Source organism: Astatotilapia calliptera, chromosome 6 (assembly GCF_964374335.1).
Source record: "Astatotilapia calliptera chromosome 6, fAstCal68.1, whole genome shotgun sequence".
NCBI lineage: Eukaryota > Metazoa > Chordata > Actinopteri > Cichliformes > Cichlidae > Astatotilapia > Astatotilapia calliptera.
Genome location: NC_137427.1, coordinates 30,393,282 through 30,415,446, shown reverse-complemented (window position 1 = coordinate 30,415,446; position 22,165 = coordinate 30,393,282). Strand labels below are relative to the sequence as shown.

Here is a 22,165-nt window from a genome sequence, read left to right as displayed (position 1 = left end):
TGCATGTTATATTTTAGCTTTTTATTTTAATAAATTTTCAAGAATTTCAAGCAAACTTTTTTTGTACTGTTTGTAGAATAAAAAGTGGAAAATGAATTTAATCAGTGATTTGAAATAATGCTGTAATATGACAGAATGTAGGACAAGCAAAGAGCTGTGAATACTTTCCAGATGCACTTTATATGAGAATGCAAAAAAAGAGGGGAAAAAAGGAAATGATCAGAGGAAGAACACTGGAAAAAAAAGGCTATAAAAGAGATTGAAATGTTGAGAAATGAAAAGTTGAAAATGTTAAAAAGCAAAACACAGAGAAGCAGGAAAGAAAGAAAACAGGGAAGGCAGGAAGTACCTGGTAGGTGACCTTCCCTGCATAGTGTTTCAGGGTAAACTCTGGCTGTGGCATCTTTGGCCTGGCATAGAGCGGATTGTTTCCATGGTGATAGTGGCACTTCTGAAGGAAGGTGTGGTCTGTTGCCTAGCAATGATTGGAGATGGTTAATGGTTGTTGAGCCATGGAAACTAAACCTCTACAGCACAAACACATGTTTCCTGTGCGTGTCTGCGTGTGAGTGTTTGGCAGATCGCCTCAGTGGGTTTTTCATGTAACGGCGTGTTCATATTTCACTCCGAGCATCAGAGACTTATAATACATTTATCTCACTATGAGCTCAGACAGCTTCTTACACTGGGAGCCCCGGGAATAATGATAGCAGCAGGTAGGCAATTAAGTGAGCATGTGGGATAGTTTTGTATTGATTGAAGCTGGCTACAATACAGTCTCCTGGTTAATGAGAAATCCAATAGTGCAGGTTTTTTTTTTCTTTTTTAACTCAATTTTTTTTAAAACTGAGATATGAAATATGAAGTTAGAGCTGTTGTTGGCTTGTGTTTTTTTAACAGCACGCTTAAAGAGTGCAACTCTTCCAAAGTTTCCTGTAATCTAATATAAGCTTATTATAAGTGCGCTCGCTTTCCACATACTGAGTCTGTCTCAATCACTTGTTCTTCGCGCACTTGGGGCTTCTCTCTCCGTGGAGTTATAAGTCATTAAACACCTTTGTCTTAATTAAAAACTGCTTGTGTTTACCATTATTGTATTCACTTTCATATTGTATGTGTTTTTGATTCAATTTAAGCGAATTCCAATAACTCTGGAGAAAACGGTTATTAGTTTAACAGGAATGGGCTTACCTGAGGGAAACCGCACTGGTCGTCCAGTATGCGCAGTATCCCATGGGGCTTAGCAGCAATAAGGTCGAGGCATGCCTCGTTGTGGCCGAAGGGCTGCTGCTGCCATTTGATCTGCTCCCGCATGTACTCCTCCTACGCAGCATAATTCAGCACAAAACAAGCGCAAGATTCGTCAGGCTGGTGTGTGTAAAACTCGACTAACTCGCTGCTAATTGTTTCTTGCTTTCTGCTATGATTTGTGAAAGATTTGATAGCCTGAGTTTAAATGTGCCTCTGGAAATACCTCCTTTTTTAGACGGGTGACATGGGGCTACAACTGTGAAACGGGAATATAGGTTTCATAGTTGTGCTTCTGTATCATTAACACAAAACTCTTTAAGCTTCTCTGGTGTCATTTTAACTTTTTTTGTTGCTACATTAAATTATCTTGTTGGCTTCAGTGGTGAACTATGCGGGTTTTTTTTCTGTTGTTGGGTTTTTTTTTGCTTTGTGGCTGCCTGTAAACTATTGTGATAGTTTGCAGGCAGCCTTGCATACATACAGTCACTGAAAACTTTATTGGGAACACCTTGCTAGTTTGTGCTCATGTTTGACATTCAGAACTGATTTAATTCTTTATGGTATAGATTGAACAAGCTGCTCAGAAACATTCTTCAGAGATTTTTGTCCTTTGTGACATGATAGCATCACACAGATACTGCAGATTTGTTGGCTGCAAATCAATGATGTGAACCTTCTGTTCCACAACATCCCAAATGTGCTGTACTGGATTGAGATCTGGTGACTGTGAAAGCCATTCAGTACAGTGAAACCCATTATGTTCAAGAAACCAGTCTGGGAGGGTTTGAGCTTTGTGACATGGTGTATTATTCTGCTGGAAGCAACCATCAGACGATGGGTACATTGTTGTCATAAAGGGATGGACATAGTAAGCAGCAATACTCAGGTAGGCTGTGGTGTTTAAACAATGCTCATTTGGCACTAAGGAGGCCCAATGTGTGCCGAGAAAATATCCCCACACCATTACACCATTACACCAACAGCACCCTGAAGCATTGATACAAGGCAGGATGGATCCATTCTTTCATGATGTTTATGCCAAATTTGGATTCTACCATCTGAATGTTGCAGCAGAAATTGAAACTCAGTGGACCAGGCAACATTTTTCTAATCTTTTGTCCAGTTTTGGTGAGCCCGTGTCAATTATAGCCTCAGTTTCAGTGTTTAGCTGACAGTAGCAGCACCCAGTGTGGACTTCTGCTGCTGTGGCCCATCTGCTTCAGGTTTCAAGGCATTGTGCATTCATTCTTTTGGATACATTGGTTGTTGCTTTCCTATCAGCTTAAAGAAGTCTGGCCATTCTGCTCTGAACTCTGACATCAAAACAACATTTTCACAGAGAAACTGCCGGTTATTTGATATTTTCTCTTTTTCAGACTGTTCTTTGTAAATCCTTGAGATGGTTGTTTGGGAAAATCCCATCAGATCAGCAGTTTCTAAACCATTTGGACACATCTCATACCAACAACTATGCCATGTTCAGAATCACTTAAATCAATTAGAACTTCAGCAGGTGGTCTTGACCACATCTACATGTCTAAATGCATAGAGTTGCTGACATGTGATTGGGCAATTAGATACTTGCATTAATGAAAAGTTGAACAGGTGTACCTAACAAACTGGTCAGTGATGTCACTGATGTGAACTAAATGGGAAATGAACACATTAACTTGTGGTTCTCTGACCTGCTCCTCCTGGAAAATGACCCTGTTAAAGTAGAACTGCAAAGTTTCATTGGCGTAGTTGATGCACAGCTGCTCAAAACTGTTCACCTGTAGCTCCTGGAGGACACACAGAAGAGACAACCGGGGTTTATGTGAGTCACTTAGCACACGGGTCAGCTCAGACACAAACACAGATGTGACGTTACTGCGAGTGCTCTTCAGTTTGACCTCAAATCCATAAATGTCCAGCACGGAGATGGAGAGGGCTTCGTTGCGAGGGTAGACGCGTCCGTTGATGCGCTCCGTCAGCCAACTAAACAGCAGCGAATACAGGATCTTGGCAACAGCATCTCTATGAAAAACGCACAATAAGGTTTCTATGGAAACAGAAAACCCGGTTCCTATGGAAACAGAGGACATCTGAACCCCCCCCCCACTTCAAGCCCTGACGTCCTTTGTCCTCACATGCCTCTACCAAAGATTGGAAGAGAATATCACAGACTCTTGGCTCCCTCTCAGCAGTCTCCTGGTATGATTTTAAAGAAGGGGGTGAAAAAAACATGAGGACATTAAAAAGCCCTAAGATTTTCAGTTTTTTTCCCCCAAGCAGAGCAAGGTGCATCATGTTTAATTTAACAGATTGAGACTTTCAGTCACTCACTCACCTGGCATCCACAGCACTCTCCACTGTCAGCGGAGTATAGATCTTCTCCCGCACCGTATCCTGGGGGATCAAACACATCTCTGATATCTAACATCTATATTTTGTTACAGAAATAATCATATCTGTGGTGTGTGCACGGGGCTGTTTCTGCAAAAGTGTGCACCACTTACTGTCAGCTTGAAGGTGACAGATTTCTCTAGGCCCTCGGGTGAGACCAGCAGCAGCTCAGCCACCACCCTTATCTCCTGCGTGCTCACCACTGACGCGACCTCCTGACCCTCAGCCTGCGGGACACAGTCGCAGACACATACATATGGAGTCACTGTCATTATTACTGCCAACGTCATCCTCACCATTAGGTCGTGAAACTAAATACATGTTTGTGTTTGAAAGACAGACCAGGTGTGGCTGGAAGTAGATGTTCCCCAGATGAAGGACAGAGGAAAGAAGTCTGTAGATGCCATTTTGCTCCTCTGGGGTGAAACACAGGATGTCCATGGCACTCAGCAAACGCCTGAAGTCCTCCCCGTCATCCTTTCCCTCTATGGTACAGTTCCCTCCCTGCATGCATGGACACACACGTGCACCGTTAGGAAAAAGACATTTTACCCTCTTTAGGTCTAATTTAAGAGCAACTTATCAGTGATTTGAGTCTCTTGGTGCAGTGATGGGGAGGATCCACTTCAGGGTGTATCAGAGCACCGTGACCTCACTGGCGATTGCAGTTACGAGTGCAAAAGGGCTCACTTGTCAGCACACTTTCAGTCAGGGAGAGCAATGACACGCTATCTCTCAGCTCGGTGCTAAGTTACTCTTCAAAAAATGTTGTTGTAATTACCACAAACACACCGCTAACTGGGTGGGAAATAGTCCAAGATGAACACTACCTCATAAAGAAATACAACAGCGCAAATCAGCTTGGAAATAAAGCCCAGAGGTGAAAAAACAAACAGAAAATGTCATAATTATGAACAAATGGCCCTAATTAATTCTTTTTGTGTGGAAAAAAAAAACCTGGTGTTGGCAGGACAGCTGACAAAGAAGAAACAAGACTACAGCTGTGCCTGCAGCTTTGCTAGGCTGCAGTTACGCACACCTGTGTTTCAATATAAATGTTGAAAAGTGGACGTTCAACAAGTATAATGTTAATCCTATTCACCAGGATAGGCTGTGGTTTCATGGTTTTAAATCTGTGAGCAATGAAATGGTCATTTCTGTGCTGTATTAATACTGTGACATTAGTCTGATCTCTTTCATTGTTCAGGACTGGTTTAACAATGGCTGATTTTGGATCACACTGCACGCCACCACAGTGGATTTTAAATAAAACAATCAACATGTAATCCAAGTGCAGACTTTCAGCTTTAATTAAATGGGTTTCACAAAAAAATTCCATTAACTTTTTAGGAATTCAAATATATATATTATAGATAACGTGACACAGATGCTCTTCCAGGGCTTTACTGTAGCTGCCTTCAGTTGCTGTTTGTTTGTGGGTCTCTCTCCATCCAGTTTAGGCTTCAGTAACTGAAAAGCATGCTCTATTGGGCTGAGATCGGGTGACTGTCTTGGTCATTACAGATTATACCATTTCTTTGCCTCAAGAAACTCTTGGGCTGCTTTTGCAGTATGGTTCTTATTGAATTTTAGTCCCAAGACTTAATGGCTTAAGGCTTACTGAAGTAGCAGTTATACTAATGGTAACTCTACAGGAGATTAATGTCCTTGTGATTTTCTTTGATATCTGATGGATGTCTGCGTGTTTGAATCTGAGCACCTGATTGAGATAGTAGTAAGTCTCAGCTTCCTGCAGGTACAGCGAGTGCTTCTCATGAGGAGGAAGGCCTGCCAACATCTCATAGAAGATGTGATAGTTCCTCTCTGATTTGGCCTGTGAATAGACACACATACAGAAAAAAGTCACCCTGACACATGCGCACACACACTAGGACTGCTTAGCAGTTTAAATCTCTTATGACTGAAACGGACACACATAATGCCGTTGACAGAGAAACACATATTTGAGGGATACTCAAAGGATGTGTGACCAGATGAAAGCGACCACGAAGAAAGTCTCGGGCTACATCTCTACATCTGTCTGTAAGACACAGCTGTCTGTCATTCAAAGCCATTCAGATATACGTCACTGTTATTAGAGCCACAGTATGTGAATATTTAATTCTCCCTTAGACCAGGCTTAGAGGTATATCTGGACTGTGGATGGCAAAAGCACATCACAGAGCAATGTTTAAATTTTACTTGAACTTTTCTTAACAGTGAACTTAATTACACAGGTAAGACACTGCTACGACTTTGTGCTTGCCTGTTCTTCAACGCAAATGCCGTTCGGTGACGTGTAAGTGGCCTAGTACCAAGAAAGGTTGCTGTTGCAGGTTTTACAGGAAAAGTGAACAGGGTGCCTACTAGGATATGTAGCGCTAGGTTCAGATGGCATTAGATTAATGGAAAGGAGTGCATGTCTGAATGGGGCTCATGACTCAGTGGTAAAAAGACTCCACCTGAGCTGTTGTGTGAATACGTGTGTTTGAGAGTTTTTCACCTGAAAGACAATGCGTGACTTCTCCAGCAGGTACTGAGACGTTATGGCACCGCTGATTACACCCCTGGTAAAATTACACAGTCAGGTACACACACACACACACACACACACACATGCAAACGCAGAGTAAGGCTGAGTTAAGTAACAAGTCATGCATGTGTAATGTGCTCTCTGTCACAGTTCTAACAGAAAATCAACTCCTTATCTAACTGTGCCAGTGGGGCATATTAGCATATTCCCCAGTAAACCCAGTGTCACCAATTCTCTGTGTGTGTGCATGTGTGTGTGTTTCTGTGTGTGTGTTATGATACAGGGATAACATTACAGATCTATAAAGACATTTCAAGTGACCAAAACGGGCGAGATAATGTATAACACAGAGTAGAGTCACAAAATAGGCCGTTTCTTTATTTTATATATAGCCTCTTCATAAATGCTATAGATTACAGTCTACCTAACAATAAAAGCAAAATTATTACAAATAAAAAAACACACTGAAACATCGGAAATCCCTTTTTGGCGTAACACCAACACCAAAAGGAAGCAGCTGAAAGAAGAAGAATGTTGTTACTACTCACTCGTTCATGTAGATCTGCGTGTATTTGCCAAAGCGTGAAGAGTTGTCGTTGCGCACTGTTTTGGCATTCCCAAAAGACTCCAACAGGGGCATGGCCTCAAGGATCTGCCCAGTCAGCACAGAGGGAAAATTACTATGAGCACTTTCAGTATGACGGTAAAGAGAGCAAAATATGGGGGAAGCGATGAGAATACTTTACCTCTATCTGAAGGCAGAAGATAGATTTAAAGACCACGATGTGGGAGAAAAAAAAGTTAGTTTAAACTGAATATGAGCTTCATTCTGTGTCTGTCCACTCATACAAAAGAATTGGACACTGGACATATACCTGCTGTGTGACATTGCGTTTGTGGTGTATGGCTGTCAGGTAACGCAGGATCAATTTAGTGGCCTCAGTCTTCCCTGACCCACTTTCTCCACTGGAATAACAAAAACCACCAATATGAATGATTTATAGCGCTCGTTTTATGATGCCTTTAATCAGACTTTAATCAGCAGTTCATACCTGATCACTATACACTGATCTTTTTTGGCATCCATCATGGTGGTATATGAGAGATTAGCAATGGCAAAGAGATGACTGCAACACAACAAAAGATGTCGAATTAGAATAAAATCACACACACACACACCAGCTGTGTGCATGTCAGCTTGGTGTGTGTAGAAGTGGCAGTGAAATCCATAACCAAACTCTCCCTTGGCAACAGACCATTAACAGTGTAAGGCGAGCCTGTTACTAACACCTGAGAGTGCTGGCCTTTAACGCCTTTATTTACCGCCGTACAGGATCTCAGAGCACAGCTTACGACACATGTAGACAGATGTAGTGGGACAGCGTATGCCCACACAAACACAGCTGTAAAGGTTTCACTTAAAGGTTTAACCTTTTAACGGCTAGTGTATCACATTTGATACGTGGTGTTTTGTGAGTTTTTGAGACTTTTGCGTCATCAGTGTGAATTTTTTCACCCACAAAAACCAAAATGAATTACACAATACATTTTTTAAAACTCATGTAGATGCAAATTAATATTTTTGTTTTTTCAAAAAATTGTTTCAATAAGCACTCCATTTTCAAACAATTGTGGTTCCAACTTTTTCTGAACCATGAACCATTCTCTGGCCTTTAGTTTTATTTATGCATCTAGATTTTGGGGTTAAGGTCACCAGGAGAAATTAGCTGTGTAGACGTCTGCCTTTCTCTAGAATAAAGTGTATTAAACTGCCAAAAACTGCATTTGAAAAAGTCATTAGCAATGTCTCTTGCAATGAATTACAACCCGTTTATTCCCCCAAAAAAGTTTCATGAAGGAACTATTTTCTTTATTCTGAACTATGTCAGCTCAGTGTATCACTTTGCTTGTGGCAGCCTGACCGAATGTAAAAAATAACAGCATCCTTTAAGCTGAACTATAATGCTAGCTACCTGCTTTTTTTGCTTTATAAACAAAAAGAAAAGCTCCTGTCGACTTTTTCAGTTTAGAACTACAGGGCTAGTGTCGTCTAATTCATTATATTCTAAACAAGGCAGACATCTTCACATCTGATAAATCCAAAAACGGGTAGTCTACAAAAATAAATAAATAAATAAATAAATAGTCTAGAAAAGGTGACTTCTTGCTAAATTCATAGGAAAATGCCTGACCTTTGTCACACTTCTGAGACAAAGTTAGAATTAAATCATTTCGATCTTGTGCAGTTTATTAATAGTAAAATACTCAAAAATGGCCTATCTTGCATTACCTCTTTGCAGAAACTCTAACAGGTCCAACACATGCAAAAGCCCAAACACACACACACACACACACACACACACAAACACAGATCTTACGGGGGGTTATCACTCAGTCCATGACCTTCATAAAGGAGCACCATGTCTGTCCCGTAAATGTTGAGCAACTTGTATGGATTCACAGACACAAGGATGCTGCCTATGTAGGTCTGAGTGGAAGACAGAGATGACAGAAGGACAAAAGGACAAAAGGGAGGGTAAACGAACTGAGGCAGCTGGCAGTGTCCGTGACATTTTATGATATTACGTTATTTAATCTGCAAATGAGTGATTTAGCATACATAGACAAGATCCTGGTCGTAGCGTTTCTTCAGGTTCATCAGAACAGTGGTCTCATTCAGCTCACTGAAATTAAACACAGAAAATTAAAATTCATGTCCTGAGCACATATTGTCCTGCTGAAGCAGCACTCCCACTCTCACTTTGACATCCAGCATTAATTCGTTTTCAAAGACACTCAAGAGCTCTCTGATTTCCGAAGACTTGTAGTTAAAAACAAAACAAATATCTAATGTGGGGTTTTTGCTCTGGATGTGTTTTTAATAACACTCACATACTTAACATATAATTTACATAATTATAGTGTTTCAAAGCTTTTCAGAGCTTACAGGGACACTGGGAACAAACAAGCCATAGAATAAACTGTGTTACACTGTGCTCAGGGAATAAACTGCTTGTAAGAGTGTGATATAAGTAAATAAGAAGTGAGGCTGCTAATAATGGTTTGTGCTTACGGGAGCTGTGTCAAGTCCTCCATTCCCTCCGCCCAGCGTTTAACCCTGTGGCTTGTTGTGGGCATGCTTAGGATAGAATAGATCTGGACACACACATGAAATGTACATAGTTAGTCAAGGACTCACAAATAACAAAGCCTGGGGTGTACAGTCACGGCTCAATGCATAGCTGATGCAAAACATGCAGAAATTCAGATGTTTGTGAACTCTATGAGGAAATGCTGCTAGGGCCATTTAGCTTTAAAGCTTCTCAGTTATTGCTTGAATAATCTGTACATTACGCTTGTTCCTATGCCAATCTATTCTCCACCAATTGTAAAAAATTATAGAAACTTAAATCCTCCTAAAAATGGGTTGATCTTGCATTCAGGTACCTTGTCATACCAGCTTTGACCTGGTACTTTCGGCCTGGCTCTCTCTCTCTCCGGAGCCCAGTCTGGGTCCTGAGCCTTTCCATCCACAAATCGAGGTGCGGGTGAATATCCTTCTAACACCCCATCTTCTTTGTACATCGACCACTTAGATAAATTCTGCACAGTGCCATGTGGTAAAACCCTCTCAGCTGCCCAAACGTCCTCACCTCCATCCCCTCCTCCTTGGGCATTTCTGGCCCAGTGGCCTGAGCGTGGCCCATACGGAGGAATCACAGCATAGCGATTGTCCTCACCCTGCAGTCCTGTTGGCACCGCGTATGAAGCATAACGAAGCTGCTGGTTTTGAATGGCATCAGACAGGCTTGGATTGTGGAACCGCCGTGTGAGAAGTGATTTATCTGGAAGCCTAATGGACAAGAAAATTGATGAATAGCATGTAACTGTGGAACACTGGCAAAATGTGAACACGAACATTAAGTGGGCTTACTCTCTAGTATGTGGAGTATACAAGACTAAATGCTGCAAAATGGTCAGAATCAAAGTATGAAAGAACCATCAACATATGCAGATTGTATAAAGTCAACTGGAGATGATTTGGGTTTGTCTGTTAGTTAGTTTAAATGAATCCCCAGCTTGCAGATTGATTTCCTAATCGGTCATTTACCTGGAAAAACCTAATCAGGTCACTTGTGATAGTTTCCAGTAACAGAATAGTTTCCTACCTGTAACTGGCGCCACGCACATCTTCCTTCTGCAGCGCAGTGTATAGGTTGGGAGGTGTAGGTTTGGGCACGCCTGTCAGCACAGAGTTTTCTGACAGATGATAGAGACCTGTAGAACGAAGAGCCCGGTTTTGCCTCAGAGCAGATGAAAGGTTTGGAGGCTGACCAGGGATTACCAGGGTCCCATCAGGAAGACGATATGATGCACTTCGAAGGTTTGCATTCGTGAGAGCCTGAAGGAGGCAGAGGAAAAGCAGAGAAGTTACTCAAGAGTGCAGTTTAGGTCACTAAAATGTCCCCAATATTACACTTCATTTCAATAGTCTGTAATAGCTAGAATGTTATGCTTAACTTTAGAAGCAAAAAAAAATGCAACTAAAACAGCAATAAAAACATAAATAAAAGCAATACAAATAATGTTTACTTTATACTTTATTGAATAGTATAAATAGTAATAGTAAATAGTGATAAATAGTAATAGATTACTGTAGCAAAGCTAAATGATATACTATTTTTAACAGGTATGCACTTTAGAGAGATCAGGGCCAACTGGCTTCCGTGGGTCAATGATGATGGTTCCATCGGGCAGGGTGTAGGACACACCCTTTAAATAAGGATTCTGCAAGGCAGCTGCCAGGTTGGGGCTCTTTGGTTTTCTTGGGTCAACGATAATAGTTCCATCTGGGAGCGTGTATGAAGCTCCTTTCAAAGCTGGGTTTTGGAGAGCCTAAGTTTTAAAACAGAGACAAATGATTTAGTCATCAGTGAATTAAAGAGGCACCTCAGGTCAACAGTGATTATTAGACAAACTGGAGCCACGAGAACTTTTGAAGACATGATACTTATACTTGTTAACTTTTACACAAGTCCTGCTATGTGGGGAAGAGAGGGTGAGTTGAAAGAGAAATTCATAGCACATAACATATCAATAACTAACCTTGGTCAAGTTTGGTGATATGGGTATATTGGGGTCTTGAACCCCTTCTGGTAATTTGAATGAGGCACTCCGCAAGGCGCTGTTTTGGAGGGCACCGGAAAGGTTTGGAGAGACAGGTTTGCGTGGATCAATGATGATGGTGCCATCTGGCAAGGTGTAGGATGCACTTTTGAGGTAAGGGTTCTGAAGTGCTGCTGCGAGATTGGGGGACTTTTGTTTCTTGGGGTCAATCACAATGGTCCCATCGGGGAGAGAGTAGGAGGCCTCACGCAAAACTGGGTTGCTTAGGGCCTTAGCCAAGTTTGGGGAAATGGGTTGCTGAATGAGCAAAAACAAATAGAGAAAAATGTATTAAAAGATTCCTTATTTTGAACAAACAGATGATGAAAAGAATGAGTTAAGAAAGGAACATAAGACATGGATTACTTGCTGTCTAGGATCGATAATGGTCCCATCCGGAAGAGTATATGAAGCAGTCTTAAGGTTCTGATTCTGAAGAGCTCTCGAGAGGTTAGGAGACATTGGCTTCTGAGGCATACGAGGGTCCTATGTGGGTAGAGGCAGAGTGTGAATTAGAAGAGTATAATGTAATGAGGCAGCTGTTGTTGTAGCCTACATAACTGACATATTCCATTTACGTACCCTGATCGATCCATCGGGCAAAACATACGAAGCTCCACGAACTTGCTGATTTTGCAGGGCATGGCCAAGCAATGGGGAGGAACGTGGATCTGCATATGGCGAAACCAAAGTTCCATCTGGCAGACGGTAAGACGCTTGCATCAACTGTGGGTTTTGCAGGGCACTTCCTAATGCTGGGGAAGAGGGTGGTTTGGGTCCATATGGAGATCGTCTGAGTTGCACAGGAGTGTGATAAGAAGCTTGACGAAGGTTTGGGTTCTGCTGAAGAGCACTGTGGAGCTGAGGCCCAGCTGGTGCATAAGGGTTACGACGCTGCATCATAGGGGATCTCATAGTTGAGACACTCTGCAAACCAGATCGGTTTTGCAGTGCATCATGGAGCAGCGGTGCAGGGGCAGGCTCAGAGATATAATCATATGGTGTAACAACAGTTGGTCCATATGGCAAACTGAACTGTGTCTGATAGGAAGCTACGCCTCTTAGTGCCTGTCCATGTCTCATGGCTTCAGGGAGCACTGGAGATGGAGGTACAGATGGGGGATAAGGGGATTGAGGTCTATAAATAGGAGATACATAGGACGCTTCTCTCACTGCCTGGTTTTGCAGAGCTCCAGATAGTAATGGAGAAGAAGGGGACAGAGAAGGTTCAAGAGGTGACACTGGCCTTTGTAAAGGGGAAACATAAGATGCATCTCGTAGAGCTTGATTTTGCAGAGCCCCAGACAGCATAGGAGATGAGGGTGCCATAGGCTGACCATAAGGTGACACTGGTCTCTGGAGTGAGGGGACATAGGAGGCATCACGAATAGCCTGGTTTTGCATTGCACCAGACAAAGTAGGGGACAAGGGAACATAAGGGTCTACTTCAGGAACCATATCCTCCATCACTACCATTTGGGCTACCTGAGGTCCAAGGGGGGATGAGAAGGAGGCTTGTCGGAGAGACTGGTTCTGCAAAGCACCAGAAAGCATGGGAGAAGATGGAGCTACAAATTGATGTGACTGTTGAGTGTAAGGATCAGCATAGGGCATCATTTCTGGTGTGTAAGTAGGCGAGTGGACAGCACGTGGGGGCAGGAGGGGGGAGGGCTGACGGGAGACTCGAGGAGAGAGGTGCGGGGACGCGGAGTGCGGTATGTGTTTAATGGACAACTGTGGGGAAGGGGGTGGCATACTTCTTACTGACCGCGGGGCCATGAGTGGACGTCCTCGAGCAATGGGACGAGGAGGTAATCTTCCAGATTCTCTTCTCCTCAAGGGAGCACGGTGGACCATGTGAGGGGAGTGGAAAGGAGAGGAGTGAAGCGAGGAGTCCACTGTGAGAACAGAAGACCTATTGCTTCTTATAGAGGAGGCACGAAAAGGACGCACATTCTGGGTTGGTGGGGGCACTGGACGTCCTCGGAGACCCATAGGGGAGGGTCTGACAGTACCTAAAGGAACATTTCCACCCATCCTAGGCCGGGCCACTGGTGTTGGATCCCTAAGCAGTCGAGTTGAGCGGCGAGAAAGAGTAGGGGATGATAGGTGAGGCCGGGGCCCAGCAGGAGATAAGCTACGATGAGATGGGGAAGGAGATGGTCTTCTGCTGAGCTGTGGAGAGAGGGGGGGAGATACATGAGCAGGAGAGAGGGTAGGAGATGGTGACCTATGAATCTTTCTAGCTTCAAATGGGCTGAGGGCAGGACTGGGTGCTGGTGGAGGACTTCGCCTTCTCATGGAAGCACGAGGTGAAGAAGGTGGAGATCGTCGCCTCATTGATGGTCTTGGTGACGGTGGGGGACTATGCCGGATCATTGAGGCACGGGGAGAGTGGGGGGCTGAAGGACCTCGAGCCAGGGGAGAGGGTGATCTCTGAGGTTGCATTCTACGACGAGCAAGCGGGGAGGCCATAGGCGAGGAAGGAGGTGAGAGTTGCCTAGACATAATAGAGGGCGGTCTTTGGGCATTAATTAAACCACTCCTCATGGATGGCTGTGGAGAGGGACTGCGTCTTTGTGCAAACATAGGAGAGGGTACTGGGGAAGCCATAGCAGGAGGATGACGTTGCATTTGTGGGGAGGGCATAATGACAGAACGGCGGGATGGTGTCGGAGAGGGTTGAATACGGCGTCCCGGAAGAGGGGACATGTTTGCTTGCTTAATGATCATTGCAGTTGGAGTAGGGATGGATGGTGGCCCATAACCCTGCTGCTGTGGCATCATCATTGGGTCAGTCATCATCTGCTGCTGAAAGAGCACAAAGCTTTATGTTCAAAATGGAAACATGGACTTTAGCCCAGTAATTTACAGGCTGTGAAAAGCAGTTATCAGATTTGCAAGCTGATTTTGCCTGGAATATTATTTTTCATCAAGAAAATGTTACACTAATTATTTCAAAGAACTATTTATCACATTGTTGGTCATAAGCAAAAAAAAAGCAGCTACACCTATCTAACATTGGCTTATTGATTATCTATCGCTATTTCCAGTTCAAATGAAATGAAATGAAATTAATGCTGCTATCACTAATCGTACTTAGTACTGAGAATCTAAAAATAGAAACATCCCATCTCATCTCAAAAAGTAGAGAGCATATTTTTCCCATACTGGCTTCACTTTATTGGCTCCATATTAAATCTAGAATTAAATTTACCATATTACCCCAACTTCTCTCTCATACTGCTGGTTTACTTGTGGCTCCCAGAGTATTTAAAAGTAGAATGGGAGGCAGACACTTTCAAGCCACTCTTTTATGGAACCAGCTCCCAGTTTGAACTTGGGAGACAGACACCTGCTCTACTTTTAAGATTGGATCAGACTGGATCATACGACCCCAAACCCTCCCTTAGTTAAATTGTACAATGCTTAGGCTTCTGGAGGCTTCCGATGATGAATGTTTCTTCTTCACTCAGCGCTATTCACTCTCTTAGTTATTACTAATCTCTGGCTCTCTGCACAGTGTGTTTTTATTTTGTCTCCCTCCCCTCGCCCCCAACCAATGGCCGTCCCTCCCTGAACCTGCTTCTGTCGGTATCTTCCTGTTAAAAGTGAGTTTTTCCTTACCGCTGTCGTGGTGGTCTGATTGTTCCCTATACAATTGTAGGATCTTTACCTTTCAATATAAACCACCTTGAGGCAATTGTTATCGTGATTAGGCACTATATAGAAAAACTGAATTGAACAATGTTGAGCAATATTTTCTTTATTTATTGAATATGTTACTGCCACATTTCTCTGTGTGGTGGGATTATTTAAAACAAGAGAACTGTGTAACTTGAAAGGGCAGTGCATGTGTACTCTTTTGAATTTCCTATTTTTTTCTTTTTTATATTTACAGTGCAATATGAATCACACTGAAAGTCAGCAAAGTCACCCTCCTGTGACTCTCTAGCTTTAAGAACATTGTCAGGTTCAATGACACTGCACAGCTTGAATTACCTGTGGTGAAATCATCTGTTGTTGTGGCAGCATCATTTGCTGTGGCATCATTTGCTCTTGTGGTGACATGATTTGCTGTGACATCATTTGCTGTTGTGGGAACATCATCTCTTGTGACATCTGCTGCTGTGGCAACATCATTTGCTGGGGCATCGTCTGCTGCTGTGGCAACATCATTTGCTGGGACATCATCTGTTGTTGTGGCAACATCGGCTGCTGCTGCGTTAACATCATTTGTTGCTGTGGTGACATAATTGGCGATGACATCATTTGGGGGGACATACTCTGGTCTTGTTGTAACATCATCTGCTGCTGCGGTGACATGACTTGCTGCTGAGGTGATATCATTTGAGGGGACATCATTATTGGTTCTTGAGGGGGCAACAGATTTTGCTGCGAAGACATCATTATTTGTTGTTGTGGTGACATTGCCATCTGTTGCTGTAATGACATCATGCCACCAGGCTGACCTGGCACGAGAGGAATCTGGTCTTCGTACTGGATTTCTGACATGTCTTCAAATTCTGGATCAGGCGGCAAAGTTGGTGGAGGAGGCAAGGTAACATCTAGACGTTCTTTCCCAAAAAGGCGCACTTGAGGTCTGGGAACTCTAAACGTCATCTCCCCCCCTTGAACTAAACTGCTATCATCTCCATACTGATCCATCTGGCCAACATTCTGGTTTCCATAAAGGTACTGTCCTTGACCTACAACTTGGTCTCCAAACCCAAACACCTGTTGGCCTCCTGGAGGGAATCCAATTGCCTGCTGGGAGCTGAAGTCTTGGTATGGCATGCCAACATCAGTATAGCTAAGTTGATAGTCCTGCGCAAATCCACCTTGCATTCCCATAGATGATACATAAGGGTTCTCATAATAACCTGCCTGTCCAATGTCATAATAGCCCACTTGTTCGCCACCATAGTAAACTCCCTGATTATTTTCATCATAATAGCCCTGAGTCTGAGGGTCAAGGAACCCATCCACCTCTCCTCCATACATATGGTCATCACCCATTACTGCATAGTAGTCCAGATCCTCATCACCATACATTGCCTGCTGCTGCTCGTAAGCATAGTAATCAGCAGAGGAATAAGGGTTATAATATTCCCCCGTGCTCTCATCATAAAGAACACCAGGATAATATTCTGCATTTGGATCATTGAATCCTTCATCCTCATAGTAACCAAGGTCTTGATATCCTGCTCCCCCTGCCCCATTGTCATTGTCATAGTAACCATAATGACCATGATTTCCATATGCTGCCTCATCTCCATAACCGTCATCATACCCTTCATATACTTTCTGGTATCCGTACACATCTTCATCATGCTCATAACCATTGTTTTGGTAACCCTGGAGATAACGTCGGGAGCTGGCTTGCCGACTGTGAGCTCTATGCCCTTGCCAGCCATGCTGTTCTGAATTTTCCCGCATTTTGGTGGACAGGAAGCGTTTCGTCAGCCAGTTAGTTGCCGCTGCAACCTTCCCCAACAGTAGACTTCTGTTCTTGAAGTCGTCAACAGCCCCATCACCGTCCTTTTTCCCAAATAAGCCTTTGAAGAAGCCCCCTTTCTTCTCATTGGAGTTGTTCCCTCCCAGGCGAAGCAGCATATAGGTTGGCTTCTTCCCACCATTTGCCTTCTCTTTGGCCTCTTTCTCCTTTTTCCTCTTTTTGCTGGCCTTGAATCTCATCATGAAACGAGAGGTGTTCTTCAGCATGGACTTGCGACGTTTCTTCTTAGCAATTCGCGTCTTTCTCTTCCCCAAACCCAGGAATAAACGTGAAGTACTTTTAAGCTTCTTCCTGCTGTTCCTGCGTCGCTTGAAGCCTGAAAACTTCATGAACATCCTGGACATGTTCTTCAGACCTTTCCTCGGGATTTCTTTCACTGGAATCTGTGGCGTTTCCTCTTTCTTTTTGCCCTTTTTCTTCTTTGCGTCAGCATCGGATTTCCCTCCTTTATGGTGGCGATCGTCCTTGGATTTTTTTTTGGATTTCCCATAATCCTCATCATCCTCGTCTTCCTCGTCATCTTCATCCTCATCATCATCCTCCTCTGAGTCTTCACCCCGTCTAGACTTCCCCACTTTCTTTCCTTTAGCTCCCCTGCCTCCTCGCCCCTTCCCTCTCCTATCATCCTCTGAGTCTTCCTCATCCTCTTCATCACTGAACTCTTCATCCTCTTCATCGCTCAGGAGCTCCTCCTCTTCCTCCTCAGACTCCACTTTCTTGCCTTTCCCTTTGTCTTTTCCTTTCTTTCCATCATCTTTCCCCTTGGGCGGTTCCTCTTTTCCCTTCTTACCACCCTTTTTATCATCCTTTCCACCTTTCTTATCATCCTTGCTGGCTTTCTTGTCGTCCTTCCCTCCCTTTTTGTCATCCTTGCCTTTCTTTTCCTCCTCCTTCTTTTTCTCTGGTTCAGGTTTTCCACCCTTCTTTGCGTCCTTTTTGGGGTCTTTCTTGCCAGGCATTTTGGCTAAGGGCACACCATGCCCTCTCTACGAGATGCAATGGAGCTGACCTTCAAAAGAAAAATAGAAAGACATGACATGTGTAGAGTTTGGAAGGCACCACTGTGAGAATGTCTCAAGTTCAATAAAAGGCATGTTGTGTTCCAAAAAGTCTGACCTTTAAAAGACTCCTTGCCTTATATGTGCCTGTTTGACTTTGTGCCAGAGCTATATGCGGGTTCTGTATCTGTGTAAGGACAGGTCCACCTGGCCAAAGCAGTTTGACACTGCCCAGATCGGGTCCCCATGAAGGCTTCTGTGCAGGTAGATAGATAGATAGACAGATAGATAGATGAATGTCTGCAATCTCACACATACAAATAAGACTAACATTAATATTGCTATCACATTCAGAAACAGCAGTAAAATGCATTTAGTTAGATAAGTCAGTGTTCTTGTCTTAGCACGAATACTGTCGTAATATCATATCCTTTACAAAGTGATTAGAGCTCCTATCTCTATATTACAATATGAAGACATCATCTAGAAATGTCCAGTTTCCATACAGAAATCTCTTAGCGATACACAACCTCAGTGAAAAAAGCCATCATCTATCAATGTCCAGCTGTACTATAGGCTTTAAGGTCAGCTCTAAAAGCCTTCTGTAAATTGCAATTCTACATTAGTATGCAAGGTGTTGACTGTAAACCTCACTGCAAACTCTTTGAAAGGAGATTGTTACTGTGTTGATTTTACTCATTTCCACACAGTTTGATCCCTACGGTGTTTGCGTTCGTGCAAATGCAAGCACTGAAAACACACAAACAACATATGGAGCTGTTACACCAGCTCCAGCTCTACTCCCTCTACGGTCCAGTCAGTGCTTCATCTGTAGACTTGAAGTTAAAGCCGCAATCATTCATCCAAACCTTTCCGGTCATAGTCACCTCTACTTCACTGACAAAAATAACGTCACAAAAGAGGAAGTGCTGCGCTCTTGGCTGGTGTCTGCAGTCTTCAAATCTGACGCGTCCTGTTTGCAAGTTTCTTCTTCAGCAAAAAACTCTGGGCAAATGTCTTTGGGTCACACCGAGCTTCTTCCTCTGACCTACTCTGTCCTCTGTTGCTCACTACAACACATTCTCTCACTCAACACGCCACTCTGTTCACCAAGCCCTCCTGTGTGTGACAACCAATGCGCGTGTATGTGTGTATATGTGTAGGTTTAAAGAGTTCCTTTTGGCAGCTCGTAGAAGGAGTCTTAATTTGTCATCTGGCTCTACAGGTGAAACTTGAGATCTCTGGGCGGCTGAGGGGGCGGGGCATAAATAATACAAAAGGTTGAGATAGTGAGAGAGAGAGAGAGAGAGACAGAGAAGGATAAAGAGAGATAGACAGACATGGGATGCATAAGATAAGCCTGATTGGCAGTAAAATGTCATCATCCCCACAAAGATGTAATAACAACCCTGACCTGAGCACCCAGACACACATTTATGCTCTAACCTTAAATATTCTCTAACTCTGTTTCCTGAACTCTGTCAGCTGTGTGCATGTGTGTGTGTGTCCTGCTCACACAGGCTTCTTTTCAATAAATATTATATTTAAACAGCCTCAAAATGAGCAACGCAGCCACCACCAACCTACTTCCACATACGTAACAGCAGAAGAAGGAGCAGAGGCAGGAGAAGCACCCACTTGCTAGAGATATGACGTCTTCCCTCTAGGTATCAATGACAGAGGAATGACTCTCACACACACACGCACACATACACAGAGAACCAGTGAAGGATCAGTAACAGGGCTGTGATTATTAGTGCCATCAACCAAATTATTCCTCTTCGAGAGGGAAGGGGTCGGATTGCTGGATCAGTCCTGTTACAGAGTATAGGTGTTGGGTTGCCAGATCCTGATCTTTTGGTCTCTGGATGTAAGTCTATCTGATCATTACACACCAGGAACGGGCACAAGCAGTGCATGTGTGCACAGGGTTGCTCATAAAGATGCCTTTGAGTGGGTGCACGTGTGTATTAAATAGATGGAGAGTGTGATGAAAGAGTGTTTTTTTTTCTTCCCCTGGCTTTCCCACAATTTGTTTCAAACTGTACATCCGCCTTTGAAGGAGAATGAAAAGCCCTTATCAAATGTGAAAAGCTCTGAGCTGCAGCCAGTCTCCCTTTTCCCAAAGCAATCGCTGCTGGCAGGTGGTCCTCCATCTTTTGATAGAATTTGCGGAGAAGAGACAACATAGAGAAACTGGGATAAATGCCCGGGAGGGGGCAAAAAAAGCAGAGTTATGACAGAGGTGGACTTGATGAGGCTCATCAAACGCATTCAGGTCCCAAGGGGAAGCTGTAGACCATCTTTGTCACTTTGCACACATACATCCACGCACACATGCACACACACATACACACACAGTAATCTGCTGCTATCTAGTGGAGCAGCATTACACCTGCAGCACTTCTTGTAGTCAGGAGTTGGTCGGATATCAGGTAAGTTTACAGGCCTGTGGCAAAAAGCTTGCACAACACACAGCAGTTACCTAACAATTCTGCATTTCCTTACATGATTTAGTTTAGTCTTATAATAACGGGCTGGGAGAAACACCGGGCAATCCAGCTCCAGGAAAAACATTATACTGCAGGAGAGAATAAGACCCACCAAAGCCAAAGCATGCAGGCAAACAGATAGATGTGCACTGTATGTGGGAGGCATGGAGGGAGGGGGAATGGGTGTGGATTTATGCACCTATAACCAACCTTTCCCTGGCACACACCAGACCTCGGGAACGGGCATCCTCACGTTACTGGAGCTCCATATTCACGTTTCACCATCCTCCTACGGGTCAAAATAGAGCGAAAGACTAAAATCAAAATAAAATAAAAACAATCCCCTTTTTAATTAAAAAAAATCTTAATTACTCACACAGCTTTACGCCTTTGCTGCTGCTCTAGCGGGTCTCGAAGCAGTAAGGGTCGGTCTGCAGGGAAGAAAAGTGTGCCACCGGGAACGGAGGATGAATATTTAACGACCGCTATTCTTCAGCGGCCGGCCGGGGGCTTGAGTTCCACACACTCCGGTGTGAAGAGATAAGGTCCCCCGGATGGGCAACAGCAGTCATATGTACGGCGATGCACGCTGATGTATGCAGTGTAAAAAATAAACAAGGAAAGCACGTGACATTCATTCTTAATAAAACGTGAATAAGACGTGAACCTAATTAATAAACTCCCCCGCTTATTTCAAAAGATGGAGCACCATTAAGTGGGTAAAAGTTCATTTCCTCTGCAGTGTACCTGCCTGCTGGTCGGAGCTTTGCTACAGTGCGCGGGGTTTTTTTTATTGTTGCATTAAACACTTCCTCTCATCCGGACTCAGCAACGGTGGGAAAGTGTGTCATGAGATGGCTCAAGGGGGAAATGGAGCATAACAGATGAAGGTGAGAGTTACCACAACAACAACAACAACAACAACAACACACACACACACACACACACACACACACACACACACACACACACACACACACACACACACACACACACACACACACAAAATGTGCCATTAACGTCTCCACATGAGCAATCCTTCTGCTGCCCGCCAGATGGACCCGCCTGACAACAAACAAACTGCAGAGAGCCACAAACTGCTGCATCTCCACTGGATTCACTCCATAACCCAGACGACCTTGCCGTCTCCCCCCCCCCCCCCCCCCCACACACACACACATGACCGGCTGGCCCGGCTGTATCAAAACAGGTCTTGGCTTTGATATAAAACCCACTGTGGCGAGACGCGTAGCAAGAACACCTCGCTGGTGTTTAAGGAAAAAAAAAATACACACATACACACACACACACAAGCCTTTGGCTACATCGGAGCTATTTTTGGCACTGTTAAGGAAACAGTGACTTACATGCTATAGGGTTCGGCCAGTCAGCGGATTTGTTCGGTTTTTGGTTGATATCTTTCATAGTTGTTGCTTCCAGACACAACAGGTAGCGCAGGTAATGCGAAGTCGGCTGTCTCAGCTCGTTTTTTAAAAACCATATTCAGAGCTCTCAGTGTGAACAGCTAATGTGCACTAAACTCTTCGTAGACGTATGTCATATTTAGTGTTACATAGATGACGGGCTGAATCAGGTGACCCTGAACCCTTCCTTAGTTGCGCTGAAATAAGTCTTGGCTGCTGGGGTCCTCCCATGATGCACCCTGTTTCTTCTTCACTCACCTTCTCACTCACTATGCATTTAATCATTAGTTATTATTCATCTCTGGCTCTCTTCCACGTCTTTTGTCTTGAATTACCTCCAACTTGTTACGGCAGATGCCCGCTTCTCCCTGAGCCTGGTTTTCTTCCTGTTAAAAGGG

At 43.8% G+C, this 22,165-nt stretch overlaps 2 protein-coding genes across 2 annotated transcripts in view; both read right to left on the bottom strand.

Moving 5' to 3' along the window:
- The window catches only part of myo15ab (myosin XVAb), a 50,413-nt gene extending 36,037 nt beyond the window's left edge, over nt 1–14,376 (bottom strand). The window contains exons 1-21 of the mRNA XM_080302592.1: nt 11,918–14,376; nt 11,702–11,821; nt 11,276–11,593; nt 10,868–11,065; nt 10,339–10,571; nt 9,617–10,022; nt 9,243–9,325; nt 8,790–8,853; nt 8,548–8,657; nt 7,222–7,296; nt 7,039–7,135; nt 6,718–6,821; nt 6,140–6,203; nt 5,357–5,470; nt 3,979–4,140; nt 3,750–3,863; nt 3,581–3,639; nt 3,144–3,267; nt 2,937–3,032; nt 1,192–1,323; nt 350–475 (exon numbers count right to left, since the gene is read on the bottom strand). Of these exons, the coding sequence (XP_080158718.1) occupies nt 350–475; nt 1,192–1,323; nt 2,937–3,032; nt 3,144–3,267; nt 3,581–3,639; nt 3,750–3,863; nt 3,979–4,140; nt 5,357–5,470; nt 6,140–6,203; nt 6,718–6,821; nt 7,039–7,135; nt 7,222–7,296; nt 8,548–8,657; nt 8,790–8,853; nt 9,243–9,325; nt 9,617–10,022; nt 10,339–10,571; nt 10,868–11,065; nt 11,276–11,593; nt 11,702–11,821; nt 11,918–14,140 (5,022 nt within the window). The 5' untranslated portion in view covers nt 14,141–14,376. The remainder of the gene's footprint in view (nt 1–349; nt 476–1,191; nt 1,324–2,936; nt 3,033–3,143; nt 3,268–3,580; nt 3,640–3,749; nt 3,864–3,978; nt 4,141–5,356; nt 5,471–6,139; nt 6,204–6,717; nt 6,822–7,038; nt 7,136–7,221; nt 7,297–8,547; nt 8,658–8,789; nt 8,854–9,242; nt 9,326–9,616; nt 10,023–10,338; nt 10,572–10,867; nt 11,066–11,275; nt 11,594–11,701; nt 11,822–11,917) is intronic.
- Nucleotides 14,377–15,309: 933 nt separating this feature from the next.
- LOC145429496 (uncharacterized) lies at nt 15,310–21,009 on the bottom strand. The gene is made up of 3 exons (XM_080303096.1): nt 20,554–21,009; nt 17,970–18,107; nt 15,310–17,862 (listed from the first exon to the last, which is right to left on the bottom strand). The coding sequence occupies exon 3, from the start codon at nt 17,810–17,812 to the stop codon at nt 15,311–15,313; it is 2,502 nt and encodes an 833-aa protein (XP_080159222.1). The 5' UTR covers nt 17,813–17,862; nt 17,970–18,107; nt 20,554–21,009; the 3' UTR covers nt 15,310.
- Nucleotides 21,010–22,165: the final 1,156 nt, after the last annotated feature.